General features: G+C 55.9%; 1 protein-coding gene across 1 annotated transcript in view; it reads left to right on the forward strand.

Moving 5' to 3' along the window:
* The window catches only part of MYO1D (myosin ID), a 353,018-nt gene extending 335,217 nt beyond the window's left edge, over positions 1 to 17,801 (forward strand). The window contains exon 22 of the mRNA XM_062216283.1: positions 17,642 to 17,801. Within this exon, the coding sequence (XP_062072267.1) occupies positions 17,642 to 17,798 (157 nt within the window). The 3' untranslated portion in view covers positions 17,799 to 17,801. The remainder of the gene's footprint in view (positions 1 to 17,641) is intronic.
* Positions 17,802 to 18,013: the final 212 nt, after the last annotated feature.

Raw genomic sequence — 18,013 nt, forward strand, 5'->3', positions numbered from 1 at the left:
CAAACAAATAAATAAATCTTAAAAAGAAAGAAAGCTATGAAGACAGTCCTAAAGTGCAGTCCAGGCTGAGATTCATTGCGCTGTGATCTCCTAGCCACAGTGGGAAGTGGGGACGCTTAAACTCACCGAACCCACAGATTGAATCTCAGCGCTAAAGCCGGTGCCAATACACTCAAGCCGGACAAAGGGGTCATTTGCCTTAGCCACCTCGCGTCATCGTAGTGCTGCTCACAGAGCCCCCAGCAGCCACCTGTGACAGTCCTTTAAAACAAATATGTAACCATCTAATCAGGGCACAACCATTTCCCAGACTTGCCCAAGCAGCAGTGACCTAAATATTACTCAGGGTGTCTGACTTCCAGCCCCAAAGGAAGAATGTATTTGGTTTGATTGTTTTCATGCTAATGAACTTGGGCCAGTAATGCAAAGTCCCCATCAGGATGGCTGAATCATTTGAGGCTATGAATTAGTTCTTCAGACAGAAAGCCAATAGTGGTGTGGTTTTATTGAATTACTCACTTTTCAATAGAATCATTTATGTACCCACTCAGTCTAATTAGTTGTGCCATTTTTTAATTGATGGAAGATAAACTGAACAGGAATAGGCTGGGGGTGGAGTTGGGGGTAGTTTTCTGTGGAAGTGGCCCAGCACGTTTATGCCAGCTAGATCTTTGGAAAATGTGACTAGCTCACTTACAAGGCAGCGGGCACAGCAAGTAGAGTATAGCGGCAGATTGTTCCGCACTCTGTCCCAGGTAGCCCTGCAGGCAGTAAATGAGGTCCCTATTAGAAGCCACTATCACTGTAAACACACACAGCAGGGAGATCCACCCCCTGCCCACCCGGAGGTCAGGTGGATTGGCCCACCAGAAGGTCAAGGTCAAGGCAAATTTGGAAGAAGCCCGGTGGGGACACGTCACATTTAAATCTCCTAGGAGACCTGGGGCAGAGCAAGGAAGGTTACTGTGGGCCCTTAAGTCAGCGCTCAGAGAAGATGGGAGCCGTCCACGGCCACCCACAAAGCACACGTGTCCCCCAAGAGGGCCCACACGCTCCTTCCCAGCCAGATCCAGGAGGGATCTCACAACCCTGCCAGTGGGAACAAACAGGCACGCAGCCACATGGCCCCGAGACCCCGCGGGGCCTCCACTGTGTCTACCAGCAGCAGTTGGGTGAATGGCCTCTGTGATGTGGGATCCCCGAGCACGAAAGCCTGGGCCACTGCCGCTGGCTCCTCTCTCATCAGAGGGCCACAAATAGATGTCCCATCCCAGGAAAAGCGAAATGAGGCTGTGTGGAATATGCCGTGCGATGGAGTACAGTTCTGCTCTGCCTGACATGATTCCTGAGTTCTCAGTTCTGCACAAGTGGCTTTGAGGAAGAGCCTGCAAATTGACGCATCTGTCCTCGCCTAAAATAGCACATGCAGAACAGGGAAAGCAGAGCCGCTAGCAAGTGTGCAGAACAGATTGAAAGAAAGGCCTGCCCTGCTTCTGTTACCGCCAGTGTACATCGGAGCAGGGGCTGGATTTCCCACCCAAGGCGTCCGTGCGACGCGCGCTCCTTCAGCAGTGAGCAGGGGACCGTGTTTAGCTAACGTGGCTGAGCACAAACCCCTCTGTTCTCAAGCAGGCAGTAGGAAATGGACAGTGTTTCTTTTGATCTCAGGGTTTTGGGCTTGGCTTGTGAGATGCTTGCTTCTGTTTTAACCCTTGGGAAGTTCAGCGGAACAGAAACCCCTGTCACCAGCTACGTCATCACAGGTTCTTCAGCATCGGTGCCAGGTGCCTGGCCGGGCAGCAAGGCTTAAGGACTGTAAAGTGAAAAAGCCATAAAAAGAACTCTGTTGGGGCTGGCATCCTGGCACAGTGGGTTAAGCCTTAGCCTGTAGTGCAGGCATCCCAGATGGATGCCAACTCGAGTCCCGGCTGCTCCGCTTCTGATCCAGCTTCCTGCTAATGCACTGGGAAACAATACTGGGAAAGCAGCAGAGGATACCCCAAGTGCTTGGGCCCCTGCCACCCACATAGGAGACCTGGATGGAATTCCAAGCTCCTGGCTTCTGCCTGGCCCAGCCCAGGCCAGTATGGCCATTTGGGAGATTTGGGGGATGAACCAGCAAATGGAGGATCTTTGTCTCTTCTTTAAAAAAATTTAATTTAAAACAAAAAAACTGGGTCATCAGCCCCCAGGAATAAACCTTAAGTCAGATTTAAACACACCCAAGAAGAAGTTCAAGGGCCTCCTGGATTTGACAGGCCTTTCTACCAATACTGCTCCAGAAGGCTGCATACGTGGTCCCCTGAAGAGGCCTGGAGATGGGAGGGCAAGGGTCCTTTGCACCCCAAATCATTTGTTCAATGAACATTCCAAACCTCAGGACCTCAGTCCCTGCAGAACTTGATTCCCTTACCAGTGGGGCACTGGCTTAGCCCCCACAACTGCACTAACCACTGTGTGTGTATTTGCTCCTTTTAATCCCACCAACTCATTGTTTTTTCAGATGGAGAGTAGAATTTGGTGTGTTTTCTTCTTTTGTTTGTTTCGGAAAGGCAGAGACAGACAGAGATCTTCCATCCTTTCGTTCACTCCCCCAAATGCCCGCAACTGGGACAGGTTGAAGCCAGCAGCCCAGGACTCAATGCAGCTCTCGCACGTGGTTGACAAGCACCCAGGTACTTGAGCCATCACCTGCTACCTCCCATGGTGCCTGTTAGCAGGAAGCTGGAAACAGAAGTGGAGCTGAGACTCGAGTCCTTCCCCTCCAATATGAGCTGCAGGCACCTTAACTGGTGCACTGAGACTCTTTGAAAGAGAAAATTCTCACTGATCCCAGTTAAGGAAGGTGAGAACCAAGTGGCTGCCCAGCCATGCAGCCGAGTTTGAACCCTGGTCTAGCTGACTGCAAGCCGCACATTCTGCTGTTCGTGCCCCAGCCCTGTCCTCTTTGCTTTGAGCAACATTCCTAGAAACACACCGAACCTGGAGGTCCCCGTCCCCATCTCTTCCTGCTGCCGCCGCCGCCAGCTGCATGCATGACTCCCACATGTACTACAGATAAAGTTCCAAAAGGCCGGTTAGTTTCTGAGAGAAACGAGAGAATTCACATTTTCTAGGCTCAGCCAGCAGTGTGCTGTGCTAACAGCCCCTAAATGGCGACTCAAACCAGCCATTCAGCAAACCATAATTTGCTGATTGTCACTGGACGCTGACCAGTTTCCAAATTCTTCTAGGTCACCACAGCAGTGGAGAATGTGACCCTCTATTTGCAGAGCAAATATAATTTCACTCTTGCTCCCAGGAATACTGTTTTGAAAGGTTTGGATACTGTCAGGTAAAGATCATTGCAAGAATGGTAGGGAAAGTGTGAAAATCAAGTGAACAGCACTGAATTTGAAGTTAGAAATCTTGAGGCTGGGTAAGAATGGCAGCCACGCACAGCGGAGCAGGCACCACGGTGCGGCCGGCCTCGTCCCTGCCATTTTCACACTAACTGTTCTAACTCTGGGCTTATTTGCTGTTGCTTGCTGTAGCCACAGCAAGTACCCCTATAATAACGTGAATACAGATTTCATAACAGTTGACTTACAAAGTAGGTTTTGTGACCATTTTGATTTGAGGGTACTTCCAAAAGTTCGTGCAATTTGAAGATGTGTATCTTGTTGCCAAAAAACCATTCAAATCCACGTGTAGTCTGTTCACAGTACACATCTCCACAAGCCTTCTGAACCCTGCCCCTATACATGACACAGTACTTTGACAGGTGATGGGCCTCCCTGGATCACACGTTGCCGCCTTACGAGGGGGGTAGCTGCAATCTGGTCTACCCCATGTGTAGTCAGACGCGACATCATCAAAGCAAAGTCACCGTGTCTTGCTCTCCCTTCTTCCACCCAACCCCGGGACGTGGTGGACTCCATGCAGTCACCAAGGCCCCCTGCCCCTCCCCACCCGGAGCTGACCGCTCACAGCGCTCTCCCCATGACTGACACTTCCCTGCCTGGCCTTCCTGCCTCCACGAGACCCATCAGTCTTTGCTCCCCATCCCTGGCTGCATCCTCTCCTTTATCAAGCACCTCCTGTCTGCCGGCTACTCTTGTAGGCGTAGGGGATGTCCACGAGGTCCCCCTCCCAGGGAGCGAACCTCTGGGGAGGGGCTGGGAGCTGTAGCAGCCAGAACAGAATCAAATACAACAGGGTCAGGTGGTGGTCAGTGCACTGCAGAAACAGCATGTCAGCTCAGAAGGGTTCCCCACTGCTGGGGAAGTGAAGCCCACCTGCCCGGCTTACCTTGACCCCTCCCACACTCACATCCTGAACGGCAGGCCCCCTGCTAGCTGCTCCCATGCATTTCCCCACTTTCACTTTTGGGTCAAGGTGCCTGGGCTTCTAGCCTCACTGTCCAGTTCCCCCTCGTCCTCAAAAAGGCAGTTCATTGTCATCCTGTCTAGGGTGTTAGGGATCCCTGTGAGCAGGGGAGGCCCAGGTGGGCTTCAGGGAGGGAGCAGGTAGCACTTGAGGGGTTCCAGTGAAAGGAATAAAGACGCTGGCAAAGCCAGGGAGTCAACACTGTCAGCGCCGGCCCCTGGGCTCGCCCCACTCAGCCCTCTGTCCCAAGGCTGTCTCGTCCATGTCTGTGGGTCTGGCACATTCCAGACCGGAGGAGGCCGTGTGTGCACACCTGAGCCCTGGGCAGTTCACAAAGCGAGGGGCCGCCCTCAGCCCTGCCCTCATGCGCTCTTCTGCCCTTCGGTGTGCTGACTGCCCCGCATCACACAGAGTAGCCATGTGTGCGCACGGCCGCCTCCCTCCCCAGACCACGCGCTGCTCCACTATTTATCCCGCAGCCTGGAGCCCTAGAGCCGATCCATGTTTCTCGAGGAACGCGTTTGAAGACAGAACCTAGAATTTCCAGCACCTCTGGCCGCGTCCTAAGATGCTGCCCTGTAGCCCGGGACCGGCAGCAGGAGCTGGGGTATGCGTGCGTTCTTCTAGCTGCTCTCCTTTGATAGCTTTGCCCCCATTGCTTTTGTGGTTTTTGCTTTCAGTGTTCCATTCACAGAGGGCAGGGACTGGGGTCCTGTTAGTGCCTCTGTCCACTGACCCACGCCCTCCCCACCCTGGGAAGCCCCAGTGCTTCTTGGGATGGCGACCAGAATAGGCAGATTCTGGCAGACTGCTGCAGATCATGTGCTTAGGGGGAGTGTGGGTGCTGGCGCACACCGGATCCAGTCTTCCTTAGCGCCTGCGTTAATGATGCGACAGAAAACAAACACCAGTGTTCGCAGGTCGTGCTAACTTTGGAGGTGCTGTAGCAGAGGTGTTGAGGGAGGAGAAATAGACATGTAAGCAGGAAACAGCAAAGATGGGGGCGCTCAAACCAGCAAAGGCAAAGACCCCTCCAGATAGAAAGTAAAGCCCAAAAGACGTTAGAGCAAAAAGCATCAAAAGATAAGAGGGTAAGGGGGAGGAGGGGGGAGGTGGAGAGGAAAGGGGAGGGCCTTGGGCTCTGATGTCCCGCCAGCACCCCAGGCGGCTCACTCCCAGCCCTGTTCTGTTTGCTTTATGATCAGGTTCTTATTTGGTTTGGTGTTGTTTTGTTGCTTTTTTGTCCTTTGTCTTTGAGGGAGCTGTGGTATGATTTTATTCTCCCGGCTAGATTTTGGGAGGTCTCATTATCCCTGGGGGAAAGCGTCCATTTGGACATTTCAGGAGAGAAAGAAGAGGAAGCTTTCCAGAATCCAGGCTCCCAGCATACACAGCCAGAGAGGGGCTGGGGGACTGGCGGGACCGCCACCACGTGGAAGCACTGACCTGGTCCACCTCGCCCTCACCAAGGGACATTAGCCACGACACGAAGGAAGCAAAACTGGGAGTCTCTGGAGAGTGACTTCCCCTCGGAGATCCCAACAGAAAAGACAAAAAGATGGGTGCCAGGGAATAGTCCAAAAAGTGCCCAGATTCCCCAGGCCCGAGGAAAAGCACCCTGTTCTTTGACAGCCCGGAATCACTCAGGCCTGAAAGAGCAGGTTTGGGCCAGACGGAGGCCAGGGGCGGAGGGAGCAGTGCCCAGAAGAGAGCTACTCCGGCAGCCACTCTGAGCGCTTCCTGCTGTGACTCAGCCGGCCCCAGAGGCACTGCTCCAGGCTGGGCCAGACCTTCAGAGGCCCTGGCCGCACCGTGCTCCAGCTATGAAAAGTCATTGACCTCCGCTGCCCCAAGCTGCCCCATCTGCAAAGGACAGCTTTGGGGAGGATTAACTGAGATGACGCAGGCAGAATGTTTAATGCGGTGCCCAGAACATGCCGAGTTCCTAATGAATGGATGATGATCAGTCTCCACCCCCTCCCCCAGTCCAAGACCCCTTCAGAGCTACGCCAGGCACAGCGCTAAGCGGCCCGAGCCCCAGCCAGCGGACAGCGAAGCAGTCACGGGGCTATCTCTCCACCTCGCTCAGGATGTGGCTGAGACATCTGCCAGCATCTACTCATCTCCACTAAGCCCCAGGGCGTAGCCATGACACCAGGTCATTGATAAAATCGCATCCATGGGCCGGCGCCGCGGCTCAATAGGCTAATCCTCCGCCTAGCGGCGCCGGCACACCGGGTTCTAGTCCCGGTCGGGGCACCGATCCTGTCCCGGTTGCCCCTCTTCCAGGCCAGCTCTCTGCTGTGGCCAGGGAGTGCAGTGGAGGATGGCCCAAGCCCTTGGGCCCTGCACCCATGGGAGACCAGGATAAACACCTGGCTCCTGCCATCGGATCAGCGCGGTGCGCCGGCCGCAGCGCGCCTACCGCGGCGGCCATTGGAGGGTGAACCAACGGCAAAAGGAAGACCTTTCTCTCTGTCTCTGTCTCTCACTGTCCACTCTGCCTGTCAAAAATAAAAAAAATTAAATAAAAAAAAAAAAAATCGCATCCATGCTTCCCACAGCCATCTGTCCAAGTGTTTTCCGCTCCAGCAAATGTCTCTCTTTCCCTGAGAACTTCTTTGGCAGTAAAGAGAGAGCACCTCATACAAGCACCCCGCAGTTTCCATGGGGGACTGGTTCCACGACAGCCCCCCGCCAGGAAACACCCAAATCCGCAGACGCTTCAGCCCCTCGTGGATATAAAATGCCATAACCTGCCCACCCTCCTGTGATCCTCAGATCATCTCCAGATTACTCAGGCCCCCTCCCTCATACGTGGAAAGCGCGTGTCAGTAGTTGGTGTGCCATAATGTCAGGGAACGCTGACACAAACGCTGCCGTTTTTTTTAAGTTTTCTGTATTGGAGAGGTGGAGCAACAGGGGGAGAGAGAGAACTTGTCATCCACTGGTTCACTTCCCAAATGGCCACAACAGCCAGGTCAGGGCCAGGCCAAAGAAAGGCGCCTAGAACTCTATCCAGGTCTCCCACATGGGTGGAAAGAACCCGAGCACTTGGGCCACCTGCTGCTGCCTTCCCAGTGCATTAGCAGGGAGCTGGCGGAAAGCAGAGCAGACAGAACTCAAACTGGCAATCGGATAGGGGACACCGGCCTCACAGGCAGCAGCTTAACCTGCTGCACCACAACGCCGGCCCCTGTGATTGGTTTCTCGAGTTTATGTGCCGTTTGCCTTTGGTTGAATCCACGGGCATGGAGCCCACAGATGTGGAGGGCCGACTGCATGTAGAGGTTGCACTTACAAAGCAAGGTAATGAGTTCCCTCTGCAAAAGGATTCTTCGGTTCCCAGAGGGCATCCTTCAAAGAGCGAGTGTCCCTAGTGCCTCTGAATGTTTCTGTCATGCTATACACATAAACAGTCCCTTGCACAGAGCAAGGACCCAGGAGAGCACACACACTGGGGTGCAGCCCCACCTCACTGATGGCTCCGCCTTTCTTCTTGATGACCCTGCTACGAAGGTGCTTAATGCTGGCCCCACGTCTTCTGGTCATGTCTTGTGTTGAAGATGCCACAGCTGCTCTCCCCACCGGGTCATTTTATTCCAGACAATGACAGACCTCCTTGGGTCAGACAGCGCACCGGGAGCTCCTGCCGGGGGCATGAGACATGCTTGCGCCACCACGATGCAGAAGCACGCAGGGAGCCCAGCTGAGGATGAGTGACTGTCTCAGGGGCAGGAGGCACAGAGGTTAAGGCTGGGACTCTGGTGCAGATTCCTGGGGTACAAATGCTGGTTCTTCTGTGTGGCTCTGGCTCTTTATGCTTCCTCTTCTGAACGTGAAACAGCTCATGTGGTAACGAGAAGTCCCATGAATCGGTATGTGTAAAGCCCGTGGTCAATGCTGTACACTGAGCACCGTATACTTTGCTGTTAGTCTGCTCGTGCACAGGGAAGTCCCATAGACTGGGTGCATTTGAACGGCAGAAATGGATTTCCTCACAGCCTGGAGGCTGGGAGTCCCAGGGCCAAGGCCGGCACGGCTGGGTTCTGGTGAGGGCTGTCTTCTCGGGTTGTAGACCGCTCCCCTCTCGCTGCATCCTCCCGAGGCAGAGAGGGAAAGCGAACGGCTGGAGTCTCTTCTGGCAGGTCAGGGCCTCACCCTAATGACTTTCACTCACCCGCTTTGGAAGTAATTAGGTTCTGTCTCCAAATACAGTCCTGCTGAGGGTTAGGGCTTCAGCGTCGGAAGGAGGGTGGGGGTGCGTGTCACAGTTCATAGTGCTACTGTTATGTTGGTATTATATTCTTCTTTTACAACTATTGTGCTGTAGGCCAAAACCTGAATTCTGTGTAATGCCAACAGTTGGGTTCTTATTGAAAAAATTTTAAAAATAGTTATTTGAAAGGCAGAGTTATAGAGAGAGGAGGGGAAGACAGAGGGAGAGAGAAAGATCTTCACTGGTTCACTCCCCAGTTGACTGCAGCGGCCAGGGCTGGGCCAGGCCAAAGTCAGGAGCCTGGAACTCCATCTGAGTCAGCTACATGGATACTTGCCATATTCTGCTGCTTTCCCAGGCACATCAGCAGGGAACTGGGTTAGAAGTTAACAGCCAGGACTAGAACTGGCTCCCATATGGGATGCCATTGTTGAGATCATCTGGCTTAACCTACTTAGCCCCAGTGCTGGCCCCTCTTTATCAAACTTCATGGTCTAGAACAAGTAATATGTGTACTTTCAAAGAACAAGTATTCTCTAATTGTTGCATATAGGAAATATACACAGGCACCAAGTTTCTTAATTGTGTTGCTCAAACCTTTGTTACTGGGGCTAACATTGTGGCATAACGGGTTAAGCCACAGTCTGCCATGATGGGCATATCATATGAGTGCCAATTCGAGTCCCAGCTGCTCCATTTCCTATCCAGCTCCCTGCTAACATGCCTGGGAAAGCAGCTGAGGATAGCCCAAGTCCTTGGGCCCATACGCCCATGTGGGAGACCTAGAGGAGGCTCCTGGCTCCTGGCTCAGGCCTGGCCCAGACCCAGCTGTTGTGGCCATTTGGGGAGTGAACCAGCAGATGGAAGATATCTTGATATCTCTCTGTCTCTCTAACTCTGCATTTCAAATAAATAGTTTTTTTTTAAATCTACTTTAATATTATTGTCCAAATTTTAATATATTGTCCATTTAAAATTTTTTAATTGAAAGGCAGAGAGAGCAAGCTCCCCTATGCTGGTTCACCCCTGAAAAGCCTGCAATATACCAGACTGGGCTGGGGCTAAGCCAGGAGCCAGGAACACAATGTAGGTCTCCCACAGGGCCACGAGGATTCAGCTCCCTGCCGCCTCCCTGGGTCTGCATCAGCAAGAAGCTAGAATCAGGAGCCAGAGCCAGGTACTCCAGTACGGGGATGCAGGCATCTCAACCAGTGTCTTAACTGCTAGGCCAAACCCTGCCCCATCTACATTTTTGCAAAGATGTAACATCTTCCATGTGGACTTGTCATTACATGCTTGTAAATTATACACACACACATGCACAAGAGTACTCTTCAGAACTTGTGGAAGATGAAATCATGGGGTGCACGTTAGGCACAGTGGTTAAGTCACCACTCAGAATGCCCACGTCCCATATTAGAATGGCCGGCTTGGGCACCAACTTTCCTTCCAGCTCAGCTCCTGCTAATGCTCATCCCAACCACTGTGGCATTTGGGAATGAACCAGTGGACAGAAACTCTCTCTTGCCTTTCTCTTTCAAGTTAAAAAAAATAATAATAAGTTTGTGAAAAATTCAGTTAAAACAAATTTGAAATCCATGCATGTGACAGGTCTTTAAAAGGTTCATAGAAAATATGTGGTATGGGGCCGGTGTTGTAGTGTAGTGGGCTGAGCCGTTGCCTAAAATGCCAGCATCTCATATAAATGCATCTAGTCCCAGCTGCTCCACTTCTGATCCAGCTCCCTGCTAATGTGCTTGGGAAAGCAATGGAGGATGGGCCCCTGCACCCATGTGGGAGATTCAGATGGAATTCCAGGCCCATGGCTTTGGCCTGGCCCAGTCCAGGCCATTGCAGCCATTTGGGGTCTAAACCAGAGGATGAAAGCGTGCTCTCTCTCTCTCTCTTTTTCAAATAAATAAATAAATCTGTTTTTAAAAGAAAATATTATGAAAAAACTGATCTCAAAATTGTTTTACACAATAAACTTTTTTTTTTTTAAAGAGTTGTTTATTTGAAAGAGTTACAAAGAGAAAGATACAGAGATCCTCCCTCTGCTGGCCACAACAGCCAGGACTGGGCCAGACCTAAGTCAGAAGCTTCCCCCAGCTTTCCTACACGAGTGCAGGGACCCAAACACTTGGGCCACCCTCTACAGCTCTCCCAGGCACACTAGCAGGGAACTGGATGGGAAGCAGGGCAGCCAGGACATGAACAAGCACCCATATGGGATGCACCCTCTCAGGGTGCACCTTGGGGTACGTGTGTGTGTGTGTGGGTGTGTATGAAAGTATCTGCCTGGTGAACTACGACCTGACAAAGGAAACAATTATATAATGAGCTTTTTCCTCAGGAATGCTTTTGAGCAGCTCACTTTTGATTAATATTTCACTCATAGGAGCAGGCAATTGGCCTGCTAAGGACACCCACAACCCATATCAGAGTACCTGGGTTCAAGACCCAACCCAATCCCAACTCCAGTTTCCTGCCGGTGCACACCCTGGGAGGCAGCAGACGATGGCTCAGGCGATTGGGTCCCCGCCACCCACGTGGGAGACCTGGATTGGGTGCCAGGATCCCAGCTTCAGTCTGGCCCTGCTTCGGCTCTTGTGGACATTTGGGGAGCAAACCAGTAGATGGAGGCTCACTCTCTCTCTGTGTCTCTCTCTTTGCTTCTCAAAGAAATAGTCTCTGGAAAATGGAATTAAAAGATAAAATTTATGACATAATATTTACATATTTTATGAGACTTCTATATGTTTTATACATAATTTATATATTATATAATATATATCTGAGACTCATATCTTATTCTATCCCCCTTTTAAAATAATTTTCCTACGTCCTGATTTAGCTGGGCTTCTTATAAGTAGCAGACATTTTAAAATCAAGTCTGCGAAGCCCCTGTTCATCGGAGTTTGCACGTATGGGTTTGTTGTGCAGCTCCCTTGTCAGAATTGACTGCATCTGGGTGGTGCGTTCTTAGTCCCAAGCTTCTTTCTTGCGTCTCTTGTTGCCCTTTCCCACCGTCCATCGGATGAGCCAGGTTTCCTTTTCACCTTCCCTCTCCTCCTTTGGAAGTGGCCATTCTTGACGTCACAACTGAGACTGGCCATCTGGCAGAGCCCAGGTGGGCTCGGGATGCCCCTGCTGTGGCCTCGCTCCCTAGGCCCGTGGCTGTGAAGGATGCATGCCCTGGTCTCCTCAGCCTGGATGAGAATCTCCCATGTTCCTTTTTTTTTTTTTTTTTTTTTTTTTTTGACAGGCAGAGTGGACAGTGAGAGAGAGAGACAGAGAAAGGTCTTCCTTTGTCGTTGGTTCACCCTCCAATGGCCGCTGCGGCCGGCACGCTGCGGCAGGCACACTGCACTGATTCGAAGGCAGGAGCCAGGTGCTTCTCCCGGTCTCCCATGCAGGTGCAGGGCCCAAGGACTTGGGCCATCCTCCACTACCTTCCCGGGCCACAGCAGAGAGCTGGCCTGGAAGAGGGGCAACCGGGACAGAATCCGGCGCCCCGACCGGGACTAGAACCCGGTATGCTGGCGCTGCAGGCGGAGGATTAGCCTGTTGAGCCGTGGCGCCAGCCCTCCCGTGTTCCTTTGCAACAAGTGTGGTCTCTCCCGGGCCCGAAGGTCTGCCCCTTGCCTTTGGTGATGCGCAGATTGGCTTTCCAAGAGGTCAGGGACGGGGAGAGCTTGAGGACCCTGGGTTTGACTGAGAAGCTGTTCGCTTTCCCATCCAGTGGTTCCTGGCCAGTTTGGCAGGCGGGAAGGCAGACTCCCCAGCTGGACGGCCGCCAGGCTGGGCGCCGGCCCCACCCCCCACCTGCACTGGCTTCCCCTCCCCCGCTCCCTGTGGCCACTGGAGGCATCCTCTTGCCTTTAACCCACACTGTGATCTCAGAGCAGAGCTGTGCGCTTGGTGCCTGGGAGCTGAGGGCTCAGTGAGCCTCCTGCTCAGCCGGGCTTGGAAGCCAGGCCCCGGCAGTTCTCAGAAGCTCCGGGAATGACTGAAGAACTACTCACACGGGGGTGGCAAGATCTTTCTGTGTCTTTGAAAGGCTTCCGTGATGACAGTGCGGAGGGCGTGGGACAGGGGGACAAGCTAGGAGGTCACAGGGAAAGCAGGTGGGCCTCCAGGAGGAAGCAGCTCTCTGGCTTGAGCAAGGTGACGGGGGTGAGGCACCAGGAGGACCAGAGATGGACACGCAGAGACGGGTGTGCAGGGTTCTGTCCAGGAGGTGGCTAGAAGATGTCCCCATGCTAGGACTGGGGACACTGACTGTCGGGTGGTGATGGCGTGAGAAACCACGCCCAGAAGGCTCCTTCCCCCAGGGCCCTGCTTGCCCTGGAGGCACCCTGGCGGGGAGTGGTGTCCTGGCTGAGTGCAGAGGCTGCCCCCGCGCTGGGGCCTGGCGGCCAGATAGGTGCCAGGCTCGGGCGAGGCCCACGATGGCCCCCCGCATGCGACCCAGCTTTCCACCTGAGAACAGTTTTGTTTTCCAGATAGAAAGGGTTCTGCCCCCGCCCCCCAACAGCTGCGAACCCTGCGGGGAGTGCGGTGCTGCCCGCCCTGGGCTCCGTGAGCAGGGGCCGTGGTCAGTGGTGTCACGGAGACTGACAGAAGCAGAAGTGACACTTCCCACGGCGGGGTTTTGAAAGAGGTGCCCTCTGTGGCGTGCCGGCCACCAGCGGAGGAACTTGCTTCTGCAAGGAAGTGAAGCACTGAGAAAGAGCCCTGGGGACGCTCTACCCTGGCGGCCGGGGGCCTCAGCGACTCTTTGGAAAGCGGCTGTTCACTGCCTGCCTGTGCCTGGCGCTAGGCCAGGTTCTGCCCACCACATCCTGTGGCCAGTCGCCAGACGACCCTGCTTTATCCCCACGAAGTTCCCAGGCGGCCATCTCGCTGCGCTACTGCACCGCACCCCGCTTCCGATGCACTTGGGAGAGCCGGGTTCAGCCCCACGCACCGCCAGAGGAAGTGCACAGGAGCGCCAGGGAGACTGGAGAGCGACCCCGTGCTTCCTCAGGCCCTGCGGGGCTCGGCAGCCCAGCCAGCGCCTCAGCCTGCTAATCCCAGCTTAGCCAGGGCGCCCAGCTGACCCGGGGCCTGGGGAGGAAGGGATGTGGGCCCTGGGCCCCACCAGCTCCTGGAGGGCGCAGGGCCGGCGGAGCACAGCGAGCCCAGGAACACGGCTTCTGATGGGCATGAGACAGGGTCTGCACGAAGGAAAGGAGTGCCTGGGAGGGTGAATGGGTCACAGAATTCCCTAACATAGACAGGGACGAAAACCCCCTCCCCCTCGCAGCCAGCCCCGGGAGGGAGACTCTCACCTCCACCTGGGAGGTCTGTTTGCTCAGCTCTGACTCAGGTCAAAACCTAGTCACTGACTCCTGGGCTGCTGCCCCGGCCCCAGCCATCTCATACTGGTCTTAACATCTGGGTTGCACTTGAAGTGGGCGACACAAAATTTACCGCCACTCACGTTTAGTGCACACACCACGCCGTGCACCCCTCACCTCAATGGTTCCACTTCCTGGAAACAGTGCCCCCATACCGACTCCTCTGCACAGCCCTTGGAGCCGCTAAGCTTGGCCCCCGCCGCCACAGACCTGCCTGGCCTGGCCGTTTCCCGTGAACGGAGCACCGTGAAAATGCTGCCTTTCGCAGCTGGCTTCCGAGGCTCGGCACGTGGCAGCCGGGTCACCCAGATCCCTTTCTTGCAGAATGATTCTCTGCTGAATGAAACCATTCCGCGTCTTGTGGGCCCGTTCATCCCCTGATGGACATCTGGGCTGTCTCTGAGTTTTGCAGCTCGTGCTGCTCCACGTGGCCACACACGGGTTTCGTCTGAACACCTGCTTTCATTCTTTCTGGGAGCATGCATAGGAGTGGAATTACCGGGTCCTGCGCTCGCCTTCTCGAGGAACCGGCAGAGTCAGCCCAGATTTTCCTTACTGTGTCGTCTGGCACCGGCAGAGCGATGCCGGGGGCGGGGGGGGGGGGTCTCTTCAGCCAGTTCCTCCTCCTGCCCACACTGTTCTGTTATGAATCCAACCCCCATCACTCAGCCTCCTGCCTGCCCAGACCCCACAGCGGCCCCACCCTGAGGGCCAGGCTAGGGGTCAGGCCACGGCCACTCAGGACCGTGCAGAGGAAACAGACAGAAGCCTGGGCATTGGCTGTGGCTTCACGCGACAGAACAGAGTCGAGAGCCGGCCATGCCCCCTGGTGACCTTGTGTGAGGGTCGTGCCCGCTGCCCTCCTCACCCCTCAGCCGATGAAGGGCACCTGCAGTGAATGCGCTCCTGACCCAGCTCCACGGGGTATCCCAGCATTGACTGAGAAAGGAGCGAAAATGCGAAGGAAAACAGTAGCGCAGGCTTCTCACACACACACTGCCTCTTCCCAAGTGTACCCTGCGCATCACTGCCCGGACATCACTGCCCCATGGAGGGTGGGGGTGCCATGGTGTCTGGCCTTGGTGAAGCCACACTTAGTTGGACGCCTGCATCTCCCATCAGAGTACCTGGGCCAAGTCCAGGCTCTGCTTCCAGTTCCAGCTTCCTGCTAATGAGCACCCTGGGAGGAGCAGTGGTGGCTCAAGGACTTGAGTCCCTATCACCCGTGTGGGAGACGCGGACTGAGTTCCCGGTTCCTGGCACTAGCCCAGCCCTGCCCCAGCCATTGCTGGCGCTTGGGAGGGAACCAGCAGGTGGGAGAGGGGGCTTGCTCTTTTGCTCACACATGTTCTAAGTAAGATAAAAATAAGCAGGCAGCCTGCTGAGGCTGAGAGGACGCGTATCTGGGACTGCAGACATTAGAAACCAGGGACTGGGGCTTCGCAGAAGTCTGAGTGATTTGGAAAAGGTCACGGAGCCAGCATGCCGGCAGAGCCGGGACAAGACCCAGACCCCTAGTCCTGAGGCCCCTGCTCCTGTATTAAGACCTTAAAGCAATCAATCCTGGAGACAAAGCGTGGCACCTGCCCTTCAAGGCCACCTGGTGCTGCCCCTCAGCTGAGAACACTGCTGGGAGGTGGGGGTTGGATGTTCGCACCAAGCAGGGCCACTCCCTCCAGCTAGTGCCACGGGGCAAGGAGAGGACAACTGGCCGCCCTGGGACGTGCACACGGCTGGGGCGGGCACCAAGGGGAGCCGCCAGCTAAGGGGCGTCGTATCATTAGCTGGGGACTCTGCTCTGCTGTCTGTGGCAGCTCCACACACACACGCACACACACACACACAGCTCCTTTGCACTTCCTTGCGCGGCTGGCATTCACTCCACCATGGGGTTGGGGGTGTGAGCGGCGGTTCTCCTCCACTGTTCCGGCCACCCTGGGGCACCACTGTGTAAGCGTCATTCACACCTCCCCACGTCCCTGCATCCAGACTGTGGCGCGGACACTGGACACAGCAGAGCCCAGGAGGCAGGGGCCACTCTGCTGACGCGGAGCACAGAGCAGGGGTGGGCAGGGGCTGGAGCCAGGAGGTCCCGGCTGGCAAGCCCCCTTGGTTCTTGCTCTCTGTTAGTTTTTTTTCAAGCTGACCTTGGATGTAACCACTTAGGGCCTATCCCCTAAGACCCCAGGTCACCCCGTGATTCCGGCCCCCAGAATGTGCTCAGCGCAGGGCATACGCCACGCCTGCCAGGTCTCTGCCCATCTGGCAGGGACGAGTGCGGGGGCCACACAGGGAGGCCGCCCGAGCTCAGGAGCATCGCCGGCCTCTGGCAGGTCACAGTGCTGGAGCTTTGCTCGCTCCTGGCCTGCACGGGCACTGCAGGGGCCCCACACCCAGGCCCCAGTAGCCAAGGCCATGCGTCTGCCCCACAGGGCGGCCCTGGCTCTCGCGGGGACAGAAGGGGCCTGAGTCACTGCCTCTGATAGGCTCTGCTATTTTTGTGTCCAAGTCCGGTTAAAAATAGCGGTCAAAGCCAAGGTTTGAGCTGCAGCTGACAAGACATCAAGTGCTGGCTACCTAACGGCCACAACAGATAACCGTAGGTCTCTCCCCACGTCCACTTCCTGTCATCAGTGAGAGAGCAGAGCGGAGCAGCTGGGGGGGAGCCCTAAGCCAAGAATGCCCCACCTCCCTTTCCCAGCTTTGGAGCCTCCTGGAAGAGGTGCACGGGGGTGGGCAGCCCAGCAAGGCCCCCCCACCAGTCCCCAGCACAGTGCTGCTGCCTCGCAGACCCCTCCCGGAAGTGTGTGCCACCCGAGGAGTTGCCTAGGAATCTGAGTTGTGTCTCCCCAGCCAGCAGGTGCTTAGAAAGCCACACACACACACACACACACACACACCCTTCTCACTGCAGGGCCAGCCCCTGCCCTTAGTCCACTGTGCCCAGCGGGGGTCCTGCCCATGCCCCAGAGGCCCCCAGGGTGATGCTCCCAGGGCTGCCGGCAGCGCCAGTCCACCCTGCCTGGAGGTGCCCAGGCCGCAGTCCTGTCTCCCTGCCCCTCTCCTCTCCCAGCATGGGGAGAGCTACCGGGGCCAGTGAGTTTCTCAGCTCCCGGAGGACGTGCAGCGCGGGGCGAGGAGCTAGCAGGTAGAGCAGGCACAGCAGGCCAGCCGGGGACATGTGGTGCCCCAACAGGTAGAACGTGGGGTCCCCAGGGCCGGGGGCTCTGCAGCTGAGTCATGGCTCCAGACTTCAGAATGAGTCTGCAGGGGCCGTGGGGGAACCGCGGCAGACCTACTTCTAACAGGTGGACTCTGTGACAGGCAGAGGGTGGCCAGCTGGGACCCAGCGGGCACTTCTCAGGGAGTTGGCGGTGGGGAAGGGTCTCCCGAGACCTGGGTCGTCGCCTGTCAGAACTCTGCCCTGCGTCCACGATGCCCAAGCGCCTCAGCCTCTGCCTGAGCTCCGCTAACTCTGGGTTCCCCGCCCCCCTCCCCTGCGCCTCCCCCACCACAGCTTTCCTGGGGCTGAGCCTTGCCAGGGCTCGGCTGGAGGCTGCAGCCCCCGGGAGCCTGGCACCGAGCAGGGCCCCAGGGGAGGCCCCATTCTAAAGCTGCCCACTAACCACCCGCCTGTCTCTGGTTCTTCCAGCGAGAAGCGCCACCTGCAAGTGAACGTCACCAACCCCGTGCAGTGCAGCCTGCACGGGAAGAAGTGCACGGTGTCCGTGGAGACGCGGCTCAACCAGCCTGAGCCCGACTTCACCAAGAACCGCTCGGGCTTCATCCTCAGCGTGCCCGGCAACTGACCGCTCCAGCCTGCCGAGGCCCAGCCCGAGAGCCAGAGGCGTGAGGCATGGGGCCTGGGGCGGGGTGGCCAGAACACGCAGCCCCCGCCCCCACCCCCCAGGAGCAGAGGGCCTCGCTCAGCATCCTGGGTTCCAGTCTAATTGCTACCTCCCCGCTAATGCCTGCTAGGAATCAGCTCGCAAGGGTCCGCGCCTGGGGGAGGGGTTCCCCTCTG

Source organism: Lepus europaeus, chromosome 18 (genome assembly GCF_033115175.1).
Source record: "Lepus europaeus isolate LE1 chromosome 18, mLepTim1.pri, whole genome shotgun sequence".
NCBI lineage: Eukaryota > Metazoa > Chordata > Mammalia > Lagomorpha > Leporidae > Lepus > Lepus europaeus.